The 20350-nt window shown below is 41.8% G+C and overlaps 4 protein-coding genes across 5 annotated transcripts; all 4 read right to left on the reverse strand.

Annotated features, from left to right (window-relative positions):
* Positions 1–320: 320 nt before the first annotated feature.
* LOC142892660 (glucosamine-6-phosphate deaminase 1-like) lies at positions 321–17343 on the reverse strand. 2 transcript variants are annotated; one of them, XM_076032880.1, is made up of 7 exons: positions 17294–17343; positions 2288–2725; positions 1872–1973; positions 1600–1782; positions 1306–1490; positions 712–886; positions 321–621 (listed from the first exon to the last, which is right to left on the reverse strand). In XM_076032880.1, the coding sequence occupies exons 2-7, from the start codon at positions 2409–2411 to the stop codon at positions 560–562; spliced, it is 831 nt and encodes a 276-aa protein (XP_075888995.1). In that variant the 5' UTR covers positions 2412–2725; positions 17294–17343; the 3' UTR covers positions 321–559. The 2 variants fall into 2 exon arrangements, with proteins under 2 accessions (XP_075888995.1, XP_075888997.1); XM_076032882.1 differs by lacking the exon at positions 17294–17343 and having other exon boundaries at positions 2288–2810.
* LOC142892659 (heat shock 70 kDa protein 4-like) lies at positions 3597–5111 on the reverse strand. Its single transcript, XM_076032879.1, has 5 exons — positions 4994–5111; positions 4707–4814; positions 4502–4621; positions 4257–4418; positions 3597–4150 (listed from the first exon to the last, which is right to left on the reverse strand). The coding sequence occupies exons 1-5, from the start codon at positions 5105–5107 to the stop codon at positions 3941–3943; spliced, it is 714 nt and encodes a 237-aa protein (XP_075888994.1). The 5' UTR covers positions 5108–5111; the 3' UTR covers positions 3597–3940.
* Positions 15082–17294, reverse strand: LOC142892661 (glucosamine-6-phosphate deaminase 1-like). Its single transcript, XM_076032883.1, has 6 exons — positions 16965–17294; positions 16550–16651; positions 16278–16460; positions 15984–16168; positions 15390–15564; positions 15082–15299 (listed from the first exon to the last, which is right to left on the reverse strand). Exons 1-6 carry the CDS (start codon positions 17086–17088, stop codon positions 15238–15240), a joined length of 831 nt encoding a protein of 276 aa, XP_075888998.1. The 5' UTR covers positions 17089–17294; the 3' UTR covers positions 15082–15237.
* Positions 17344–18237: 894 nt separating the features above from the next.
* LOC142892662 (heat shock 70 kDa protein 4-like) lies at positions 18238–19752 on the reverse strand. Its single transcript, XM_076032884.1, has 5 exons — positions 19635–19752; positions 19348–19455; positions 19143–19262; positions 18898–19059; positions 18238–18791 (listed from the first exon to the last, which is right to left on the reverse strand). Exons 1-5 carry the CDS (start codon positions 19746–19748, stop codon positions 18582–18584), a joined length of 714 nt encoding a protein of 237 aa, XP_075888999.1. The 5' UTR covers positions 19749–19752; the 3' UTR covers positions 18238–18581.
* Positions 19753–20350: the final 598 nt, after the last annotated feature.

Genomic DNA, 20350 nt, shown 5'->3' on the forward strand with positions numbered 1-20350 from the left:
ATCTACTTAATACAATAAATGTGTAGTTAAATGGAAAATCTCTGCTTTGTTGGGGGGAGATTGGGAAGTCTCAAAGGCACCTTATAGTGATATTGACCCATATACTGTATAAACTATAATTTGGTTCAGTTTGGTGTTTATCTGTTTGTTTTTTACTTGAGAATGTGACTGTGACCATTATTTTAGGGATGATGAATCATAAAAAATATATAAGAAAATCAATTCCCTCCCAAACTGTGGTATGTAATCAGACAATTATAGTAAAAGCAACTAAATTGTTTTTTTTATTTAAATAATACACAGAGCACTTCACAAAAGTAGACAATCATATGTAGTTTATTAAAATACTATTTAGAACCAACACTGCAAGATCTATGGTAAAAAAAAAAAAAAGTGTTCAGCATGTGCAAAATCAGACCTGGCTGTTGCCTTAACTCAGATTAGTTAAGGCACAATGCTTGATGAACACTGTTGTCTGGATGACACATGATGAAACAATAACACGTTTCAACAATTAAGCGATAAAAGAGCTGCTGATTATAAAAGCTGTCCTCTGTCTTCAGTCCTTTGTTGACGTGGGGGGAAGCGGCTCCACCAGCTTGTTGTGCATTTGCATCAGTCCTGAACAAATAACGAGAGTCAAAACACTTTTCCCATTTCACTGCAGTAACTTATGGCCATTTAAAACACAGCAGAACTGTGAACCGTCACCTTGGAAATATTTCACTGTTTTCACCCGCAGCTCCAGCGTGGCGTCCTCGTCACAAACAAAAATAGCCTTTGGGTGCTGCTGGTAGGCAGAAACGGTCCACATGTGATTCACCCCTTCCTCTATGGCTTTATTTAGGGCCAGTGCCTTGTGTGCGCCAGTGATGAGAATCAACACCTGGGAAAGAATTTGTGTCAAAGTGACAATTCTGTGAAAAACATACAGTTTTTTGTTTGATGGTAAGCTTAGGTCGAGAAATGCTTCACAAACCAGAGGTGGAAAGTAACAAAGTAAAAATACTTTGTTACTGCACTTGCATCTGGTCAGTTCAGTCAAGATTATTTTGCCACAACTTGCCATACTGTTTAAGTAATAGCATTTAAATAAATGTTTTACTTTTTACTGAAGTACTTTCTAAATTTTACTTGGGTAATGGAGATGAATCAGTACTTTTCCTCATACCAGAGTACTTTTCTTTTTTTACACACATATCTGTACTTTTACTCAAGCGCAGAATGTGAATACTTTTCACTATGTCACTAACAAAACACATAAACATAGAAACACTTTGGGCCGGTCCGAGTTGAGATTCTGACCTCTTCTGCATCCATGACTGTGCCCACTCCCACAGTGAGCGCCATGGTGGGCACCTTGGAGTGATCTCCATCAAAGAATCGTGCGTTTGCAATGATGGTTTCCTTTGCCAGGGTCTTCACGCGGGTCCTGGAAACTAAGCTGGAACCGGGCTCGTTGAAGGCAATGTGGCCATCTGGACCGATACCTTACATAGGATAGAGGAGTGCGGGTGAATGTTACTCTGAAAATAGCTTGTAAGGCTAATCTGAAAGCAAAAGTGAAAAAGAAGCACAAGCAAGTTATAGCCTCCTGACCTCCAACAAAGAGCTTGATGCCCCCAGCATATGTGATCTTGCGCTCAAACGCTTTGCACTCCTCTTCCAGGTCTGCCGCGTTGCCGTCCAAGATGTGGGCATTCTCCGGCGTGATGTCGATGTGGCGGAAGAAGTTGTTCCACATGAAGGAGTGGTAGCTCTCAGGATGCTCTCTGGGAAGCCCTGCATGAATTTTGTGATGGTTTAGCACCTGCAATCTCAGCCGTCAGTAACTCCACAGTGAGGTTGGTGTTTTAACAGCAGCCACTCACCCACATATTCATCCATATTGAAGGTTTTCACATATTGGAAGGACAGCTCGCCATTTTTGTAGAACTCGATCAGTTTCTTGTAACAGCCGAGGGGGGTGCTTCCTGAAAGAGGCAGAAATGCTTACTGTGCACCGTTATTTTCCCCTTGACTGTATGTTTCAAAGTGATTGTTCTAACTTGTTACGCTTCCAAATGAAGTTTTCAGGCTGTTTCAAATACTCTTCTTGCTTCAATGCTGCAATTATTTCAGTTCAAATTTATATAAACTAAAATGTAAACAAAGGATAGCAACTTATTGAAGCTATTCTCCGGTCCATGCATCAGCATCACACGTTTCTGCCAGTGTCTTATTTCTATATCATTTTTAATTGGTGTAATTCAGATCAAGATCCAGGTCAGATCCTCCAGCTGTTTACCTGTTGGCAGCCCCAGGGTGAAATATCTGCCGGCTCCGGGCTTGAAGAGCAAGATGCTGTTCTTGATGTACTTGGCAGCCCACTCGCTCGCCTCATCGTAGTTTTCCAGGATGATCAGCTTCATCGTCCTGACCTGCGGTAGTAAACACACACGAGCAGCAGAGAGAAGGAGGAGGTGGAGCGGCTGCTGGACCGTCTGGAGGAGCCTGACTTTAAATAGAGGAGAAGAAGTCCAAAGGTCTGCTGCTTGTATGGGGTGGATCAGACCTTTGGACTTATATAGGAAGCGGGTTGGTCGTCACTTGACTAGAGACTTTCAAATTGGCGACTTTCACTTTCCGGATGAATACACCTCCGCCATCATCTCAGAAAAAAACAGCTCCAATAATCCCATGGTCGTCACTTGACTACAGACTGTTATAAAAAAGAAGTTGGCGCCTTTCACTTTCCGGATGAATACATTTCCGCTATCATCCCATAAAAAAACAACTGTAATAATCCCTTGGCGATAAATTCACGATATTAAAAAAACACACACACACACACACAAAGAAAGTAGTTGCAGCACGCAACGCCGCTGCCTAGAAAAATGAGGGATCATTGATGAGTTGTGTCTTTTAGCGGCTGCAGGAAGGCAAGGAAGGAAGGCAGGCAGGCGGGGTGCTGGGTCATGTGACCGCAGCGATGCCGAGCGAGCTAGTCGTGTCGGTATTACTAGCGTCGTCATCTACCTACTGTCCTTAATTCAGTGGCAGGGTGACGCACAAAGTGTGTGTGTGTGTGTGTGTGTGTGTGTGTGTGTGTGTGTGTGTGTGTGTGTGTGTGTGTGTGTGTGTGTGTTATCACATACGACACAGGGGATTAAAGCTATGTCGGAAGTCATAGTAAAGTCTTGTACTTCAAAATAAGAATTACATTTCCAGCGTTTCACTAATAATTAAGGAGAAGTTTTGACGGTACTAGTCCAAGATTATGCTAAAAAGAAAAAAATACGTTGCCATTTCACTCCCCGGAAATGAGTTTAGCTCCATCCTTCCACGAGAGACTGTATTAAATACGGTTATGGAAGATTTATGACGTCTCAGAGGCTACAGTGCCAATAGCTCCTGGAAGGTGTTTTTCAGCTATCTTGGTGCTGTCCCTGTCTGTACGCAGTCAAGTGGGTGCTAAAAAAGAAAGGGCTACTGCTATTTTCCTGGAAATTCTTTACGATGATTTAAAAAAAATAAATAAATAAATAAAAAATGTCAAAAAAAATGTAAAGACAATGCAGCTATGAAGCCTCTCGCAACAGCAGACCCTCCGTTCATGCGCTTTTTCATTGACTTTATTAAAACCATATCGTGACACAGACCAGAACACATACAGAGCACACAACAGAAATAAATACCATCATGTGTACAGCGCTCACTTATCAAACAGGCTTATTGCAGCTGGCTTTAGAATAATGTTGTCCAGAGAGCGCGAGAGAGAGAGAGAGAGAGAGAGAAAGAGGGCATGCTATGTCAGAGAGACACCGACAGGAGCTGTGGGCTCGGTGTGCAGCTGAGTGCCGGGCTTCCCCACGTGTTGGAAGGCCTCAGGGCTGCGCCTCAGTCTGAATTGAGTGGCTCCTCGTTTGGCTTGGCGGCGGGCTGGGCGGGAAAAGCTTCTTTAATCCTGGTCCATGTCGGGTTTCTTTTCCGTGGTTTCTGAGGCGGGGTCAGCATCTGCGCTCTCCGTCGCTCCCTCACCCGTGCCTTCCTTCTGGCCCTGCTCCTGCCCGTTCACGGGCCCGTTCTGCTCTGCAGCCGCGTCCTCCTTGGGGAGCTCCACCTTGGGCTTGGGCTTGGTCACGATGGGGTTACACGCCGAGAACAGCTCCTGGAAAATTTCCGCTTGAGTCAATAATAAAAGAGTAATCTACTTCCTACCACTCAAGATAGTTGAAGCTTCATCACATTGATTGTTTTGATAAGGATCTACTGACCTTTGTCTTGGCCTGAATGTCTTTTATTTTAATGGCGGGATCCACTGACAAGTTCAGTTTGTTTTGCTGGTTCATGCTGCTGTTCATCCACATCATTGCCTCGCAGGCCAGCTTGTCCACTTTTGTCACATCGGCCTCGTCTATATGCTCGTACTGCTCTTCCTGCAAACCAAGAAGATCTTTTAGCTAGTTTTCATGCTGTTTGGCTTGGAGACCAAACATAATACAGACTTTTGAAGTCTTACCTTCATTTTGTATGCTTCAACAAACTTCATGTACTGTTGGATTTGTTTCCCCATCTCCTCGAATGCTTTTGGTCTCAGCTCAGCCTCGGTATACCTCTCCTGGATTGGCTGGCCAAGTTTCTGACGGAACAGATTTTTTTTTGGTTAGTTGGAGAGAGTCGCAACCATTTATCGATTAAGGAAAACTTTTATGACTACAAATTACCTTTAAGTCTGACAGTTTGTCAATGTACACTTGTTTGGGTTGGTCCTCTCCATCCTCATACAGCCAGTTTTCAGTGTCCTCCAGCTTCAATGAAAATGCATCTCTGTCCTACAAGAGTAAATTAAAGCATACAACACACATCACAAGGCGCCATCCTGGGTGTCAGAATAAACAAATGTGCTCGATCACAGTTTCACAGTCTCTCCTCCAAGATTCCAATTTGATAAAACTAATCAGATTTGTCTGCAGTGTGAAGAAGACGCCACCAATAGTGGCAGTTTACTCACAGACTCGCTGACATATTTCTCCAGAAGCCCGTGTAATTTGTCCCTCATGTCATACACGTATTCTTCGACATTATTCTTGGCATCATTCCTCTCCTTCTCCAACTTGTCCTGCATGATCATCAAAATCGAAATTTTGCCATTAATGTCGACGTGAAGTAAGTCAAAATGTCGAGAATAAAGTTAAAAAGCTCTGCGCGCAAGTCTAGTGGAGTACTTCCATTTTCGCCAGTTTCCTGATGACTTTGGGTGAGTGGGATACATCAGTTAACTTCTCACTGTGAGTAACTGGGTTATTAATCCACCATCCATCCAGTCTACTCACCAATCTCCACTTTATTTGCGTCGACTTTATTCACGAAATTTCATCCTAAAACTCAAAATGAAAACTTAAATAAAAATCTCCTTCCATTTGGTTTTCAGATCAAAAGATGACTATGAGACGAAAGTTCAGAATTCCAGCTTTCATTTCATGGTATTTACATCGAGATGTGTGAAAGAACTCAGGACAGAGCACCTTTTCTTGGAACCCACCCACTTTTCAAGTGAGCAAAAGCATTGGAACAGACATTATTTAATTAACTTAAAGTGAATAACATTTAATATTTGGTGCCATCACCCTTCCTTGCAATAACTGCATCGAGCCTGCGACCCATTGACTTCACCAGGCTGTTGCGTTCTTCATTTGAAATGCTGTTCCAGGCCTTTACTGCAGCCTCTTTCAGTTGTTGTTTGTTTCTGGGGGTTTCTCCCTTCAGTCTCCTCTTCAGGAGGTAAAATGCATGCTCTATTGGGTTAAGGTCCGATGGTTGACTTGGCCAGTCCAAGACCTTCCACTTTTTCCCCTTGAAGTCCTTTGTTGTGTTGGCAGTGTGTTTTGGGTCATTGTCTTGTTGCATGGTGAAGCCTCTTAGATTAGTTTGGATGCATTTTTCTCTAAATTGCCAGACAAAATGGTTTTGTAGATTTCAGAATTCATTCTGCTGCGGAGGCGAGACAGAAAAGGTTGGTACTGCGGCAGCATTTCACCACTGGTGCGGTTTTCAGTTTGTTTTGAAGAGCTGCGCCCGGATGAGACGTACTACGACTCTTCCGGCAACCAGCTGGACGGTCGCTTCCTCTTTGCTTCTCTCGGCTTGGGAGGAGTCAGAAACTTTCATCCACTCGAGAAAATATTGGATCACAGGCTTTAAGCAGCAGAGAAAAACAAGCAGAGAAACACGGAAGATGCTTCTGTGCTCCTAAATGCTGACGTGAAATTGAGAACAGCACAACTCGTGGTGCGTCTTGGTCAAAGTGCTGTCACCCAGACTTGCTCTGTTGTGCTGTTTAAACACAAACACGAGCGATTGCGGTCAGTGGACTCCATGCTACTCCCACTTATGCAACATGTGACCTCTGCACCCACGGGACGTCCGTTGAGTGTCAGCAGTCGAGGCAGCTGGCAATATTTTTCTCAACAATAAAGCACTGTATTGGCATTATTGGATAATCTGTATCATGTGACTCGGATACAGAAACCGAGACTGTTACAGACCATGAATAATTTTCCTTTCAGTTTTTCTTCTTCTTCTTTTATTCGGCACATGTCCTAGAGAGCACTTACTAGTAATACAACATGACAACATCATGAGAAACTGAGTTTGCTGCGATTTATCTAATTTGACAGAGCGCGTAGAAGCCGCAGATTAGCGATTACCTGCGTTTGCTGCAGCAATGCTGCTGTAGGGTGGAGGTGCTTCCTGGGCTGAACCCTCCTGGCATGACTGGGCCGCCACCTCCTCCTCATTCACCAGCTGAAGAATGTAAATAAAAGATAAAGACCCGCCAGTCAAGCCAAATGAGGACAAAACATAACTGGAAAGAGTGCAAAGAAAATGGTGAAACATTAAGGTTGTTATGAAATGAGAGAAATAGTCTGAAAAAAAAGAAAACATGAACTTTTCAGGCTATGTGGCATTGGGATGCAAGATAAAACACTGACAAATGCATCATGACATGCAGTGTTAGTATGTAACACCTGTGCATTAATAGTTAGAGCTGAGCCATTTGTGACTTTACACTTTGGAGCTACAGAGTTACAAGGGGCAGTTTGGCTGAAACTGTAACACGTTGGCCTACCTCCATCTGTGTTTTCATCTCGGTCAATATCATCATTGTTTTTGTCCTGTTTAATCATCACATCATCAACACTTCTTCAACGAGCAACAAGTGGTTTCAGTTGCTGGGGCCCATTGCACGAAACTAGGATAAGGGATTAAGCCGGGATATGTTGGTCATCCTGGATGAACTTATATATGATCCGGTTGCACAAACATAGGATAGGTAGAAGAGCAACATGTTATGTTATAAGTTACCATGGAGCTTTATTCTGTGGAGTGAACCTGCTCCAGACCAGGCTAAATTCCAGGATCTATTTTATCTCACTCCTTGTCTCAGTAAATAGTCACCACCAACAAAAAACAATAATTATTCCACTGAACACTGCACATTGTTACCACATTCAACTAGACTCACTGTCATTATTTCAACGTTTGGAATAATTTAATTATATCATTTCAACTTTTGCAATCATTTAATTTCAATCATTATAGAGAAATTAGTTTAGATACTGTTGCAATCATTTGATTATTTGTAACACAACTTATACTTTCCCATGCATCATATATAAAAAATACACATCCCATATAAACATGAATACACATCAAAGAGTAACATAAGGTTCTTTTTGTGACAGTTGACGGTCCTGTTATGCCTCCAATTGATCATGCGCCCTGGCTACTTGTCCAAGGGAATATCCCTTTGGCCAAATGGTTAGCGCGCATGACTATCACCTGGGAGTCAGGGGTTTGAAGCCCGCCCGGGCCCTTTGTGTTTTGCCACATTTATTGAGGGTTTTATTTACACCTAACAAGCTGCAAATGATTAGTTTATTATCGCTGTACCTTTTTTTCAATTCAATGTCATTGTGATGTCTACTACCTTAAAGAATAGATATTTCAACTGTTCTCTCTTCTCACTTTTTAGTTCCATAAAGTGTTTTAATATTTCTGAGAAGTTGCATTTCTTGGTACATTAAGTGCATTTCTTCTAACCTTATGAATTATGCCCCGAGTTTCAACTTCCAACCAATCATAGCACTAAGGTAGGATTACAGATAAAAACGTTCACAATTTCAGTGTTTAGTGTCATCTCTTTTTAGACCAAAAGGTGCATACATGAAACAAACAGACACCATCATAATTCAAATGACCTTTATTTATTTTAAGATGTGTCATGTTCTTGGAGCTGGGAGAAGAAAGGAGAATAATTATTAAATTTTTGTTCCAGTCAGCATACAGTGTGTATTGAAAGCATGACTAAGCTCTAATTCAAGTTTTTTTCTTCTTTTTTTTCTCTCCATTTCATGGTTGAGTTTTCTTATTGTTTTCCTTTTTATTTTGGAATCTTATAAAATGTCTGCAGTCTTTACCTTCTTGTATTGTATGCCCAAATCAGCCAGTTGCATTTGCTGCTGTAGATGCTGGACATACAATTGTCTGATAACTTATGAGTTCTGTTTACCCATGACAATTAGCACAGTGGCAATCTTGCAGAATGGAAATTTCCTTCCATTAATTCCCACTATGTTTGCCAGGATGGCTCTCTACACACACAACATCTCAGTCCTGTTACACAAATGACATTTTGTGTTGGCACCAAATGATGCAAAAACAAAAGGTGAGCAGGCACCTTCTGCATACAATGTACACTTGTGTATCTTAAATATTAGTTAGGGTTACCATTTTGCAGGATGTTCTTGTATTTTATGGCAGAACTTTTTTTTAAGCTCAAACTGACATTCAGGGAAGTTGTCTATTTATCGTTGTTACGGTTTTGTGGAGCTACATTTACACAATTTCACTCACATCTGCAATGAATTCCACCTACAATTTCAACTGGTTCATAGTCGGAGTACGACTTCGTTTTCGGATATGATTATTATGATTATTATGATTATTATTATTATTATTATTATTATTATTATTATTATTATTATTCATTCATTCATTTTCCATACCCGCTTAGTCCCAAGCTCAGGGTCACGGGGGTCTGCTGGAGCCTATCCCAGCTGTCATAGGGCGAAGGCAGGGGACACCCTGGACAAGTCGCCAGTTCATCGCAGGGATTATTATTATTATTAATAATACCTATTATGATCGTAATTGCGATTGTTCCAGTGGAGGAGCGAATCCGTATTTGTGCTCTTCCTACGCATTCAGACGGTCTCCGATATTTCGCCGCGCTTTTCTCTCTGTTTTAACGCTGTGGTGGTGTTGCCTTTCTTCTGTATTTCTTCTTTTACCTCCTCATAAGCCTCCACGAGGATTTCCACCTCGGACGGGAAAAGGACGCCGCTCTCGTTTGCTGTGTCTCAATTCAGGGTCTGCACCCTTGAGACCGAGTGTCCTCCGTCTGAAGGAAGCGTTCTTAGAGTTCCCAGCCTAGAAGGACGGACCAAACCCCGCCTCCCCAGTAACCACTCGGGACGGTCTAGCCTTTGGCGTATTTCCTCGTTTCGTCACCGCCGTTCCCTCCGGCTGGCCAACCCCGGAAGTTACGTTTTTATAGTATCAAGCTAACCATTGGTTCGCCATCTAACAATGGCGTTGAATGATCAAATAAATAAAATCCTACGTTAAAAACTGGATACTTTATGTGAAACTTCAATATTTGGATTTATGTGTCGTGTCTTAACCAGTACATGCCGCTAATTTCAGCTGGCTTCCTAGGATCCCACAATGCTTTGCAGCAGCACGCAAAGCATCATGGGATACCCAAGTACGCGAAGGATAGTAGCGGTGCATCCTTGGAATCGGCTAAAACGAGTGCGTATTTCCGAGTGCGCCTTTTGAGCATCCTAAGCACCCTCGGGAATTGGGACAAGCCTTCGCGCAGTGCTATGACGCAACTTCCTTTCAAAATGTGCAGTTCAAAGACGCAGAACCTGAATTGAGACACAGCAGTTGTCATGGCAAATCCTTGATTCTGAGCTCATTAACGGGGGTCTATCTCAGAAAGCCGCGTGCGCGCACTTATCCAGGATAGGTTTCACCTGGCTTGATGAATCCGTGTGCTCTCACCGTGGATGTGTTTTTGTGCAACCGATTAAAACTGGACATGCGTGTTGTGGATTGGTTGAGCGCGGCTTATGCTGTGTCTCAATTCAGGCTCTGCATCCTTGAAGTACGCATTTTGAAAGGAAGTTGCGTCATAGCACTGCGCGAAGGCTTGTCCCAATTCCCGAGGGTGCTTAGGATGCTCAAAATGCGTACTCGGAAATACGCACTCGTTTTAGCCGATTCCAAGGATGCACCGCTACTATCCTTCGAGTACTTGTGTATGCCATGATGCTTTGCGTGCTGCTGCAAAGCATCGTAGGATCCTGGGAAGTCAGCTGAAATTCGTTAGATGGCTAACCAATGGTTAGCTTGATACTATAAAAACGTCATTTCCGGGGTTGGCCAGCCAGAGGGAACGGCGGTAACGCAACCAGGAAATACGCCAAAGGCTAGACCGTCCCGAGTGGTTACGGGGAGGCGGGGTTTGGTCCGTCCTTTTAGGCTGGGTACTCGAAGAACGCTTCCTTCAGACGGAGGACACTCGGTCTGAAGGGTGCAGACCCTGAATAGAGACACAGCATTAGTTACTCATCTAGGATTCCGTCATCCAAGATGAGTAACTAAGCTGCACTCAACCAATCCACAACACGTGTGTCCAGGCTTAATCGGTTGCACAAAAACACATCCAGGATGAGAGTACACGGATTCATCAAGCCAGGTGAAACCTATCCTGGATAAGTGCGCGCACGCGTCTTTCTCAGATAGACCCCCGTTATCGAGCTCAGAATCAAGGATTCGCCATGACAACGAGAGCGGCGTCCTTTTCCCGTCCGAGGCGGAAATCCTCGTGGAGGCTTATGAGGAGGTAAAAGAAGAAATACAGAAGAAAGGCAACACCAACACAGCGTTAAAACAGAGAGAAAAGCGTGGCGAAATATCGCAGACCGTCTGAATGCAAAGGAAGTGCACAAATACGAACTTGCTCCACCGCTGGAACAATCGCAATTACGATCATAATAGTTAATAATAATAATCATATCCGAAAACAAAGTCGTACTCCGACTATGAACCAGTTGAAATTGTAGGTGGAATTTATTGCAGATGTGAGTGAAATTGTGTAAATGTAGCTCCACAAAACCGTAACAATGATAAATAGACAACTTCACTGAATGTCCGTTTGAGCTAAAAAAAAAATAAAAAAAAGTTCTGCCACAAAATACAAGAACATCCTGCAAAATGGTAACCCTAACTAATATTTAAGATACACAAGTGTACGTTGTATGCAGAAGGTGCCTGCTCACCTTTTGTTTTAGCATCATTTGGTGCCCACACAAAATGTCATTTGTGTAACAGGACTGAGATGTTGTGTATGGAGAGAGCCATCCTGGCAACATAGTGGGAATTAATGGAAGGAAATTTCCATTATGCAAAATTGCCACTGTGCTAATTGTCATTGGTAAACAGAACTCATAAGTTATCAGACAATTGTATGCCCAGCATCTACAGCAGCAAATGCAACTGGCTGATTTGGGCATACAATACAAGAAGGTAAAGACTGCAGACATTTTATAAGATTCCAAAATAAAAAGGAAAACAATAAGAAAACTCAACCATGAAATGGAGAGAAAAAAAAGAAGAAAAAACTTGAATTAGAGCTTAGTCATGCTTTCAATACACACTGTATGCTGACTGGAACAAAAAAATAATAATAATTATTCTCCTTTCCTCTCCCAGCTCCAAGAACATGACACATCTTAAAATTGATAAAGGTCAATTGAATTATGATGGTGTTTGTTTGTTTCATGTATGCACCTTTTGACCTAAAAAGAAATGAAAGTTTTTTTTTATTATCTGTAATCCTACCTTGGTGCTATGATTGGTTGGAAGTTGAAACTCGGGCATCATTCATAAAGTTAGAAGAAATGCACTTAATGTACCATGAAATGCAACTTCTCAGAAATATTAAAACACTTTATGGTAATAAAATGTGAGAAGAGGGAACAGTTCTTTAAGGTAGGAGATATCATAACATTGAATTGAAAAAAAAAAAAAAAAAAGTACAGTGATAATAAACTAATGATTTGCAGCTTGTGAGGTGGAAATAGAAACCTCAATAAATATGGCATGAAAGGGCCTTGGCGGGCTTCAAGCCCCTGACTCCCAGGTGATAGTCATGCGCATTAACCATTTGGCCAAGTAGCCAGGGTGCAAGATCAATTATTGGAGGCATAGTGACAGGACCGTCAACTGTCACAAAAAAGAACCTCATGTTACTCTTTGATGTGTATTTATGTTTATATGGGATGTGTATTTTTTTTATATGATGCGTGGTAAAGTATAATTTATGTAACAAATTATCAAATGATTGCAACATTATCTCAACTAATTTATCTATAATGATTGAAATTAAATGATTCCAAACGTTGAAATAATATAATTAAATTATTCCAAACGTTGAAATAATGCCAGTGAGTCTAGTTGAATGTGATAACAATGTGCAGTGTTGAGTGGAATAACGATTGGTTTCCGTTGGTGGTGATTGAATAGATCCTAGAATTTAGCCTGGTCTGGAGCAGGTTCACTCCACAGAATAAATCTCCATGGTAATTTATACCATAACATGTTGCTCTTCCACCTATCCCATTTTTGTGCAACCGGATCACGGATAAATTCATCCAGGATGACCAACATATCCCGGCTTAATCCCTTATCCTAGTTTCGTGCAACGGGCCCCTGTATTTATAACGTGGCCTGAGCCACAGTACACAAACACCGTCTCGTCCCGAACAGGCTTAACGCTGTCTGACTGCTCTTAGCTTACACTAGCATGGCTGCTAACCTTAGCTGCTATCTCCCTGCGAGCTTCCTGCCCAACTGCCAGCGAAGTATTTTAGGTCGATTTCCCTAAACAATTGAATTTCGAAGACGTGGTCGCTGAAAAAACGAATTCCACCGACGAAGTAGCCGAGGTAACAGTGGCTCTCAGTCGGCCATCTCCTTCCGGCTTCGTCCTGTGGTTAAACGTTAGCGCTCGCAGCCTCTGACGATACCTTCAGGTGCGGTCGGAAACATGATGGTAAAGCCACCAAGTGTTTTCGAAATCACAATTATGGACGCTCACTGTGTAGTAATGGCATATATTGTGTATATACTATATTACATGTGGGTCAATATCATTATAAAGTGCCTTTGGTGTCCCCATCAGAATAACTCAGTCATCATGGAAATGCAGCAGAATAATTAAACTCTGAAGTCTTACTATAAGTGACCAAAGGTTTGCACACATATCAGTACAATAATATGTCTCTTAAAATGTGTTTACTTCATTTTTTACAATTTTTTTCCTTTGGATGTACGTGATTTTGGCATGTCCCACACGCTGTTGCTAACTTCAGCGTGTGTCATAAGTGGTTAAATTATACTAAATCTTTTTTTTTTTTTTTTTTTTTTTTTTTTTTACATTATCTTACTGTCACAACAAGTTATTTAATAAAAACGAGTCATTTTTATTATGTATATTCTATTTTCATAATAATATTGGACATTTTGCATGTGTCCCTGAAATTGCTGTCCACCCTGTCATTTTGGGCTAACTGCCCCTATAAGAACTCTAATGATGTTTTCAGTGACACCACAAGCACAATTTTGCCTTTCTTCAATGGAGACTGAAACAGTGGCGAGTTGCAGAGTAAATATTTACTCTTATTTTTCACAATGTAGTTTGATGTTGTCAAGCTTAACATGTCCACCCTGTCATTGTGAAATATCAATTAATATAAAACCTTTTCAGAAATTCAAAATATATGTGTAAAACAGCACACAGTCCTCTTGCTAACTGAATAATTTAGCTAGCTGTAAGGTCCACGTGTGCTAATTAAATGCTAACATTAGCCAAAAATGTCCACCCTGTCATTGTCCACCCTGTCAGCAATCCTTCCATGACAGGGTGGACATGGTTCATAACAGGAAGGACATTTGCATAGTTTAGGCCACATGCTGACAATGTTACACATATTTCAACAGCTATTACAGACATTTTGTAACAGTACATGCTATACAGACTCCCAATTAAGGTGTTTACGGGAATATGTTGAATTGTCTTTTTCAAGGTATGAGTTCCAAAGGTCCACCCTGTCATGTTACTGTCCACTCTGTTATTTTCATGATAAAAAAAACAACAACAATATATTTTCATAAGTTAGCAAAGTCTTTGTGTGATTCCTTTATAAACAAGTTAGGGCCAAATAGTATTGTTGGAAAGTTTGACCAGATATATTTGTTGTTAGATTTTATTTAGAAGAGATTCTTGCTGATTTTATAGAGAAACAAATAGTTTTCCATAATTTCACAACTATCCACATACTTTTCCCATTAACTAAAACATAGTGTTGAGAAAATGACTAAATAGCTTTCTGAAAATACACATTTTATAATCACTATGTCATTTTAATGTATTTATTCTACTTTGAAATTGTCCATGACAGGGTTGACATATTTTGCGGTTTGCATGTACATTGTCTGCTTGCAGTTAATTTATAAAACGTGTGGGAGCTTGACCAACATGCATTTCTAACAGCATAACATCTACTTAATACAATAAATGTGTAGTTAAATGGAAAATCTCTGCTTTGTTGGGGGGAGATTGGGAAGTCTCAAAGGCACCTTATAGTGATATTGACCCATATACTGTATAAACTATAATTTGGTTCAGTTTGGTGTTTATCTGTTTGTTTTTTACTTGAGAATGTGACTGTGACCATTATTTTAGGGATGATGAATCATAAAAAATATATAAAAAAATCAATTCCCTCCCAAACTGTGGTATGTAATCAGACAATTATAGTAAAAGCAACTAAATTGTTTTTTTTTATTTAAATAATACACAGAGCACTTCACAAAAGTAGACAATCATATGTAGTTTATTGAAATACTATTTAGAACCAACACTGCAAGATCTATGGTAAAAAAAAAAAAAAAAAGTGTTCAGCATGTGCAAAATCAGACCTGGCTGTTGCCTTAACTCAGATTAGTTAAGGCACAATGCTTGATGAACACTGTTGTCTGGATGACACATGATGAAACAATAACACGTTTCAACAATTAAGCGATAAAAGAGCTGCTGATTATAAAAGCTGTCCTCTGTCTTCAGTCCTTTGTTGACGTGGGGGGAAGCGGCTCCACCAGCTTGTTGTGCATTTGCATCAGTCCTGAACAAATAACGAGAGTCAAAACACTTTTCCCATTTCACTGCAGTAACTTATGGCCATTTAAAACACAGCAGAACTGTGAACCGTCACCTTGGAAATATTTCACTGTTTTCACCCGCAGCTCCAGCGTGGCGTCCTCGTCACAAACAAAAATAGCCTTTGGGTGCTGCTGGTAGGCAGAAACGGTCCACATGTGATTCACCCCTTCCTCTATGGCTTTATTTAGGGCCAGTGCCTTGTGTGCGCCAGTGATGAGAATCAACACCTGGGAAAGAATTTGTGTCAAAGTGACAATTCTGTGAAAAACATACAGTTTTTTGTTTGATGGTAAGCTTAGGTCGAGAAATGCTTCACAAACCAGAGGTGGAAAGTAACAAAGTAAAAATACTTTGTTACTGCACTTGCATCTGGTCAGTTCAGTCAAGATTATTTTGCCACAACTTGCCATACTGTTTAAGTAATAGCATTTAAATAAATGTTTTACTTTTTACTGAAGTACTTTCTAAATTTTACTTGGGTAATGGAGATGAATCAGTACTTTTCCTCATACCAGAGTACTTTTCTTTTTTTACACACATATCTGTACTTTTACTCAAGCGCAGAATGTGAATACTTTTCACTATGTCACTAACAAAACACATAAACATAGAAACACTTTGGGCCGGTCCAAGCTGAGATTCTGACCTCTTCTGCATCCATGACTGTGCCCACTCCCACAGTGAGCGCCATGGTGGGCACCTTGGAGTGATCTCCATCAAAGAATCGTGCGTTTGCAATGATGGTTTCCTTTGCCAGGGTCTTCACGCGGGTCCTGGAAACTAAGCTGGAACCGGGCTCGTTGAAGGCAATGTGGCCATCTGGACCGATACCTTACATAGGATAGAGGAGTGCGGGTGAATGTTACTCTGAAAATAGCTTGTAAGGCTAATCTGAAAGCAAAAGTGAAAAAGAAGCACAAGCAAGTTATAGCCTCCTGACCTCCAACAAAGAGCTTGATGCCCCCAGCATATGTGATCTTGCGCTCAAACGCTTTGCACTCCTCTTCCAGGTCTGCCGCGTTGCCGTCCAAGATGTGGGCATTCTCCGGCGTGATGTCGATGTGGCAGAAGAAGTTGTTCCACATGAAGGAGTGGTAGCTCTCAGGATGCTCTCTGGGAAGCCCTGCATGAATTTTGTGATGGTTTAGCACCTGCAATCTCAGCCGTCAGTAACTCCACAGTGAGGTTGGTGTTTTAACAGCAGCCACTCACCCACATATTCATCCATATTGAAGGTTTTCACATATTGGAAGGACAGCTCGCCATTTTTGTAGAACTCGATCAGTTTCTTGTAACAGCCGAGGGGGGTGCTTCCTGAAAGAGGCAGAAATGCTTACTGTGCACCGTTATTTTCCCCTTGACTGTATGTTTCAAAGTGATTGTTCTAACTTGTTACGCTTCCAAATGAAGTTTTCAGGCTGTTTCAAATACTCTTCTTGCTTCAATGCTGCAATTATTTCAGTTCAAATTTATATAAACTAAAATGTAAACAAGGATAGCAACTTATTGAAGCTATTCTCGGGTCCATGCATCAGCATCACACGTTTCTGCCAGTGTCTTATTTCTATATCATTTTTAATTGGTGTGATTCAGATCAAGATCCAGGTCAGATCCTCCAGCTGTTTACCTGTTGGCAGCCCCAGGGTGAAATATCTGCCGGGTCCGGGCTTGAAGAGCAAGATGCTGTTCTTGATGTACTTGGCAGCCCACTCGCTCGCCTCATCGTAGTTTTCCAGGATGATCAGCTTCATCGTCCTGACCTGCGGTAGTAAACACACACGAGCAGCAGAGAGAAGGAGGAGGTGGAGCGGCTGCTGGACCGTCTGGAGGAGCCTGACTTTAAATAGAGGAGAAGAAGTCCAAAGGTCTGCTGCTTGTATGGGGTGGATCAGACCTTTGGACTTATATAGGAAGCGGGTAGGTCATCACTTGACTAGAGACTTTCAAATTGGCGACTTTCACTTTCCGGATGAATACACCTCCGCCATCATCTCAGAAAAAAACAGCTCCAATAATCCCATGGTCATCACTTGACTACAGACTGTTATAAAAAAGAAGTTGGCGCCTTTCACTTTCCGGATGAATACATTTTCGCTATCATCCCATAAAAAAACAACTGTAATAATCCCTTGGCGATAAATTCACGATATTAAAAAAACACACACACACACACAAAGAAAGTAGTTGCAGCACGCAACGCCGCTGCCTAGAAAAATGAGGGATCATTGATGAGTTGTGTCTTTTAGCGGCTGCAGGAAGGCAAGGAAGGAAGGCAGGCAGGCGGGGTGCTGGGTCATGTGACCGCAGCGATGCCGAGCGAGCTAGTCGTGTCGGTATTACTAGCGTCGTCATTTACCTACTGTCCTAAATTCAGTGGCAGGGTGACGCACAAAGTGTGTGTGTGTGTGTGTGTGTGTGTGTGTGTGTGTGTGTGTTATAACATACGACACGGGATTAAAGCTATGTCGGAAGTCATAGTAAAGTCTTGTACTTCAAAATAAGAATTACATTTCCAGCGTTTCACTAATAATTAAAGAAGTTTTGACGGTACTAGTCCAAGATTATGCTAAAAAGAAAAAAATACGTTGCCATTTCACTCCCCGGAAATGAGTTTAGCTCCATCCTTCCACGAGAGACTGTATTAAATACGGTTATGGAAGATTTATGACGTCTCAGAGGCTACAGTGCCAATAGCTCCTGGAAGGTGTTTTTCAGCTATCTTGGTGCTGTCCCTGTCTGTACGCAGTCAAGTGGGTGCTAAAAAAGAAAGGGCTACTGCTATTTTCCTGGAAATTCTTTACGATGATTTAAAAAAAATAAATAAATAAATAAAAAATGTCAAAAAAAATGTAAAGACAATGCAGCTATGAAGCCTCTCGCAACAGCAGACCCTCCGTTCATGCGCTTTTTCATTGACTTTATTAAAACCATATCGTGACACAGACCAGAACACATACAGAGCACACAACAGAAATAAATACCATCATGTGTACAGCGCTCACTTATCAAACAGGCTTATTGCAGCTGGCTTTAGAATAATGTTGTCCAGAGAGCGCGAGAGAGAGAGAGAGAGAGAGAGAAAGAGGGCATGCTATGTCAGAGAGACACCGACAGGAGCTGTGGGCTCGGTGTGCAGCTGAGTGCCGGGCTTCCCCACGTGTTGGAAGGCCTCAGGGCTGCGCCTCAGTCTGAATTGAGTGGCTCCTCGTTTGGCTTGGCGGCGGGCTGGGCGGGAAAAGCTTCTTTAATCCTGGTCCATGTCGGGTTTCTTTTCCGTGGTTTCTGAGGCGGGGTCAGCATCTGCGCTCTCCGTCGCTCCCTCACCCGTGCCTTCCTTCTGGCCCTGCTCCTGCCCGTTCACGGGCCCGTTCTGCTCTGCAGCCGCGTCCTCCTTGGGGAGCTCCACCTTGGGCTTGGGCTTGGTCACGATGGGGTTACACGCCGAGAACAGCTCCTGGAAAATTTCCGCTTGAGTCAATAATAAAAGAGTAATCTACTTCCTACCACTCAAGATAGTTGAAGCTTCATCACATTGATTGTTTTGATAAGGATCTACTGACCTTTGTCTTGGCCTGAATGTCTTTTATTTTAATGGCGGGATCCACTGACAAGTTCAGTTTGTTTTGCTGGTTCATGCTGCTGTTCATCCACATCATTGCCTCGCAGGCCAGCTTGTCCACTTTTGTCACATCGGCCTCGTCTATATGCTCGTACTGCTCTTCCTGCAAACCAAGAAGATCTTTTAGCTAGTTTTCATGCTGTTTGGCTTGGAGACCAAACATAATACAGACTTTTGAAGTCTTACCTTCATTTTGTATGCTTCAACAAACTTCATGTACTGTTGGATTTGTTTCCCCATCTCCTCGAATGCTTTTGGTCTCAGCTCAGCCTCGGTATACCTCTCCTGGATTGGCTGGCCAAGTTTCTGACGGAACAGATTTTTTTTTGGTTAGTTGGAGAGAGTCGCAACCATTTATCGATTAAGGAAAACTTTTATGACTACAAATTACCTTTAAGTCTGACAGTTTGTCAATGTACACTTGTTTGGGTTGGTCCTCTCCATCCTCATACAGCCAGTTTTCAGTGTCCTCCAGCTTCAATGAAAATGCATCTCTGTCCTACAAGAGTAAATTAAAGCATACAACACACATCACAAGGCGCCATCCTGGGTGTCAGAATAAACAAATGTGCTCGATCACAGTTTCACAGTCTCTCCTCCAAGATTCCAATTTGATAAAACTAATCAGATTTGTCTGCAGTGTGAAGAAGACGCCACCAATAGTGGCAGTTTACTCACAGACTCGCTGACATATTTCTCCAGAAGCCCGTGTAATTTGTCCCTCATGTCATACACGTATTCTTCGACATTATTCTTGGCATCATTCCTCTCCTTCTCCAACTTGTCCTGCATGATCATCAAAATCGAAATTTTGCCATTAATGTCGACGTGAAGTAAGTCAAAATGTCGAGAATAAAGTTAAAAAGCTCTGCGCGCAAGTCTAGTGGAGTACTTCCATTTTCGCCAGTTTCCTGATGACTTTGGGTGAGTGGGATACATCAGTTAACTTCTCACTGTGAGTAACTGGGTTATTAATCCACCATCCATCCAGTCTACTCACCAATCTCCACTTTATTTGCGTCGACTTTATTCACGAAATTTCATCCTAAAACTCAAAATGAAAACTTAAATAAAAATCTCCTTCCATTTGGTTTTCAGATCAAAAGATGACTATGAGACGAAAGTTCAGAATTCCAGCTTTCATTTCATGGTATTTACATCGAGATGTGTGAAAGAACTCAGGACAGAGCACCTTTTCTTGGAACCCACCCACTTTTCAAGTGAGCAAAAGCATTGGAACAGACATTATTTAATTAACTTAAAGTGAATAACATTTAATATTTGGTGCCATCACCCTTCCTTGCAATAACTGCATCGAGCCTGCGACCCATTGACTTCACCAGGCTGTTGCGTTCTTCATTTGAAATGCTGTTCCAGGCCTTTACTGCAGCCTC

The sequence above is a fragment of the Nelusetta ayraudi genome, unplaced genomic scaffold, assembly GCF_046127955.1.
Source record: "Nelusetta ayraudi isolate G7.1 ecotype Tasmania unplaced genomic scaffold, CSIRO-AGI_Nayr_v1 ptg000039l, whole genome shotgun sequence".
Classification (NCBI taxonomy): Eukaryota; Metazoa; Chordata; class Actinopteri; order Tetraodontiformes; family Monacanthidae; genus Nelusetta; species Nelusetta ayraudi.

Excerpts from the sequence above, each read along its gene's own strand:
- LOC142892660 (XM_076032880.1), bottom strand. The coding sequence starts at position 2,411 with ATGAAGCTGATCATCCTGGAAAACTACGATGAGGCGAGCGAGTGGGCT. Across the intron at positions 1,491-1,599 it reads CATCAAGCTCTTTGTTGGAG|GTATCGGTCCAGATGGCCAC; the intron begins GTCAGGAGGCTA and ends ATCCTATGTAAG. Across the intron at positions 622-711 it reads AACAGTGAAATATTTCCAAG|GACTGATGCAAATGCACAAC; the intron begins GTGACGGTTCAC and ends TTATTTGTTCAG.
- LOC142892661 (XM_076032883.1), bottom strand. The coding sequence starts at position 17,088 with ATGAAGCTGATCATCCTGGAAAACTACGATGAGGCGAGCGAGTGGGCT. Across the intron at positions 16,652-16,964 it reads CACCCTGGGGCTGCCAACAG|GAAGCACCCCCCTCGGCTGT; the intron begins GTAAACAGCTGG and ends TGCCTCTTTCAG. Across the intron at positions 15,300-15,389 it reads AACAGTGAAATATTTCCAAG|GACTGATGCAAATGCACAAC; the intron begins GTGACGGTTCAC and ends TTATTTGTTCAG.
- LOC142892662 (XM_076032884.1), bottom strand. The coding sequence starts at position 19,748 with ATGCAGGACAAGTTGGAGAAGGAGAGGAATGATGCCAAGAATAATGTC. Across the intron at positions 19,263-19,347 it reads ACAAACTGTCAGACTTAAAG|AAACTTGGCCAGCCAATCCA; the intron begins GTAATTTGTAGT and ends CTGTTCCGTCAG. Across the intron at positions 19,060-19,142 it reads TTGAAGCATACAAAATGAAG|GAAGAGCAGTACGAGCATAT; the intron begins GTAAGACTTCAA and ends CTTGGTTTGCAG.
- LOC142892659 (XM_076032879.1), bottom strand. The coding sequence starts at position 5,107 with ATGCAGGACAAGTTGGAGAAGGAGAGGAATGATGCCAAGAATAATGTC. Across the intron at positions 4,815-4,993 it reads AGAAATATGTCAGCGAGTCT|GACAGAGATGCATTTTCATT; the intron begins GTGAGTAAACTG and ends TTACTCTTGTAG. Across the intron at positions 4,151-4,256 it reads ACATTCAGGCCAAGACAAAG|GAGCTGTTCTCGGCGTGTAA; the intron begins GTCAGTAGATCC and ends GAAATTTTCCAG.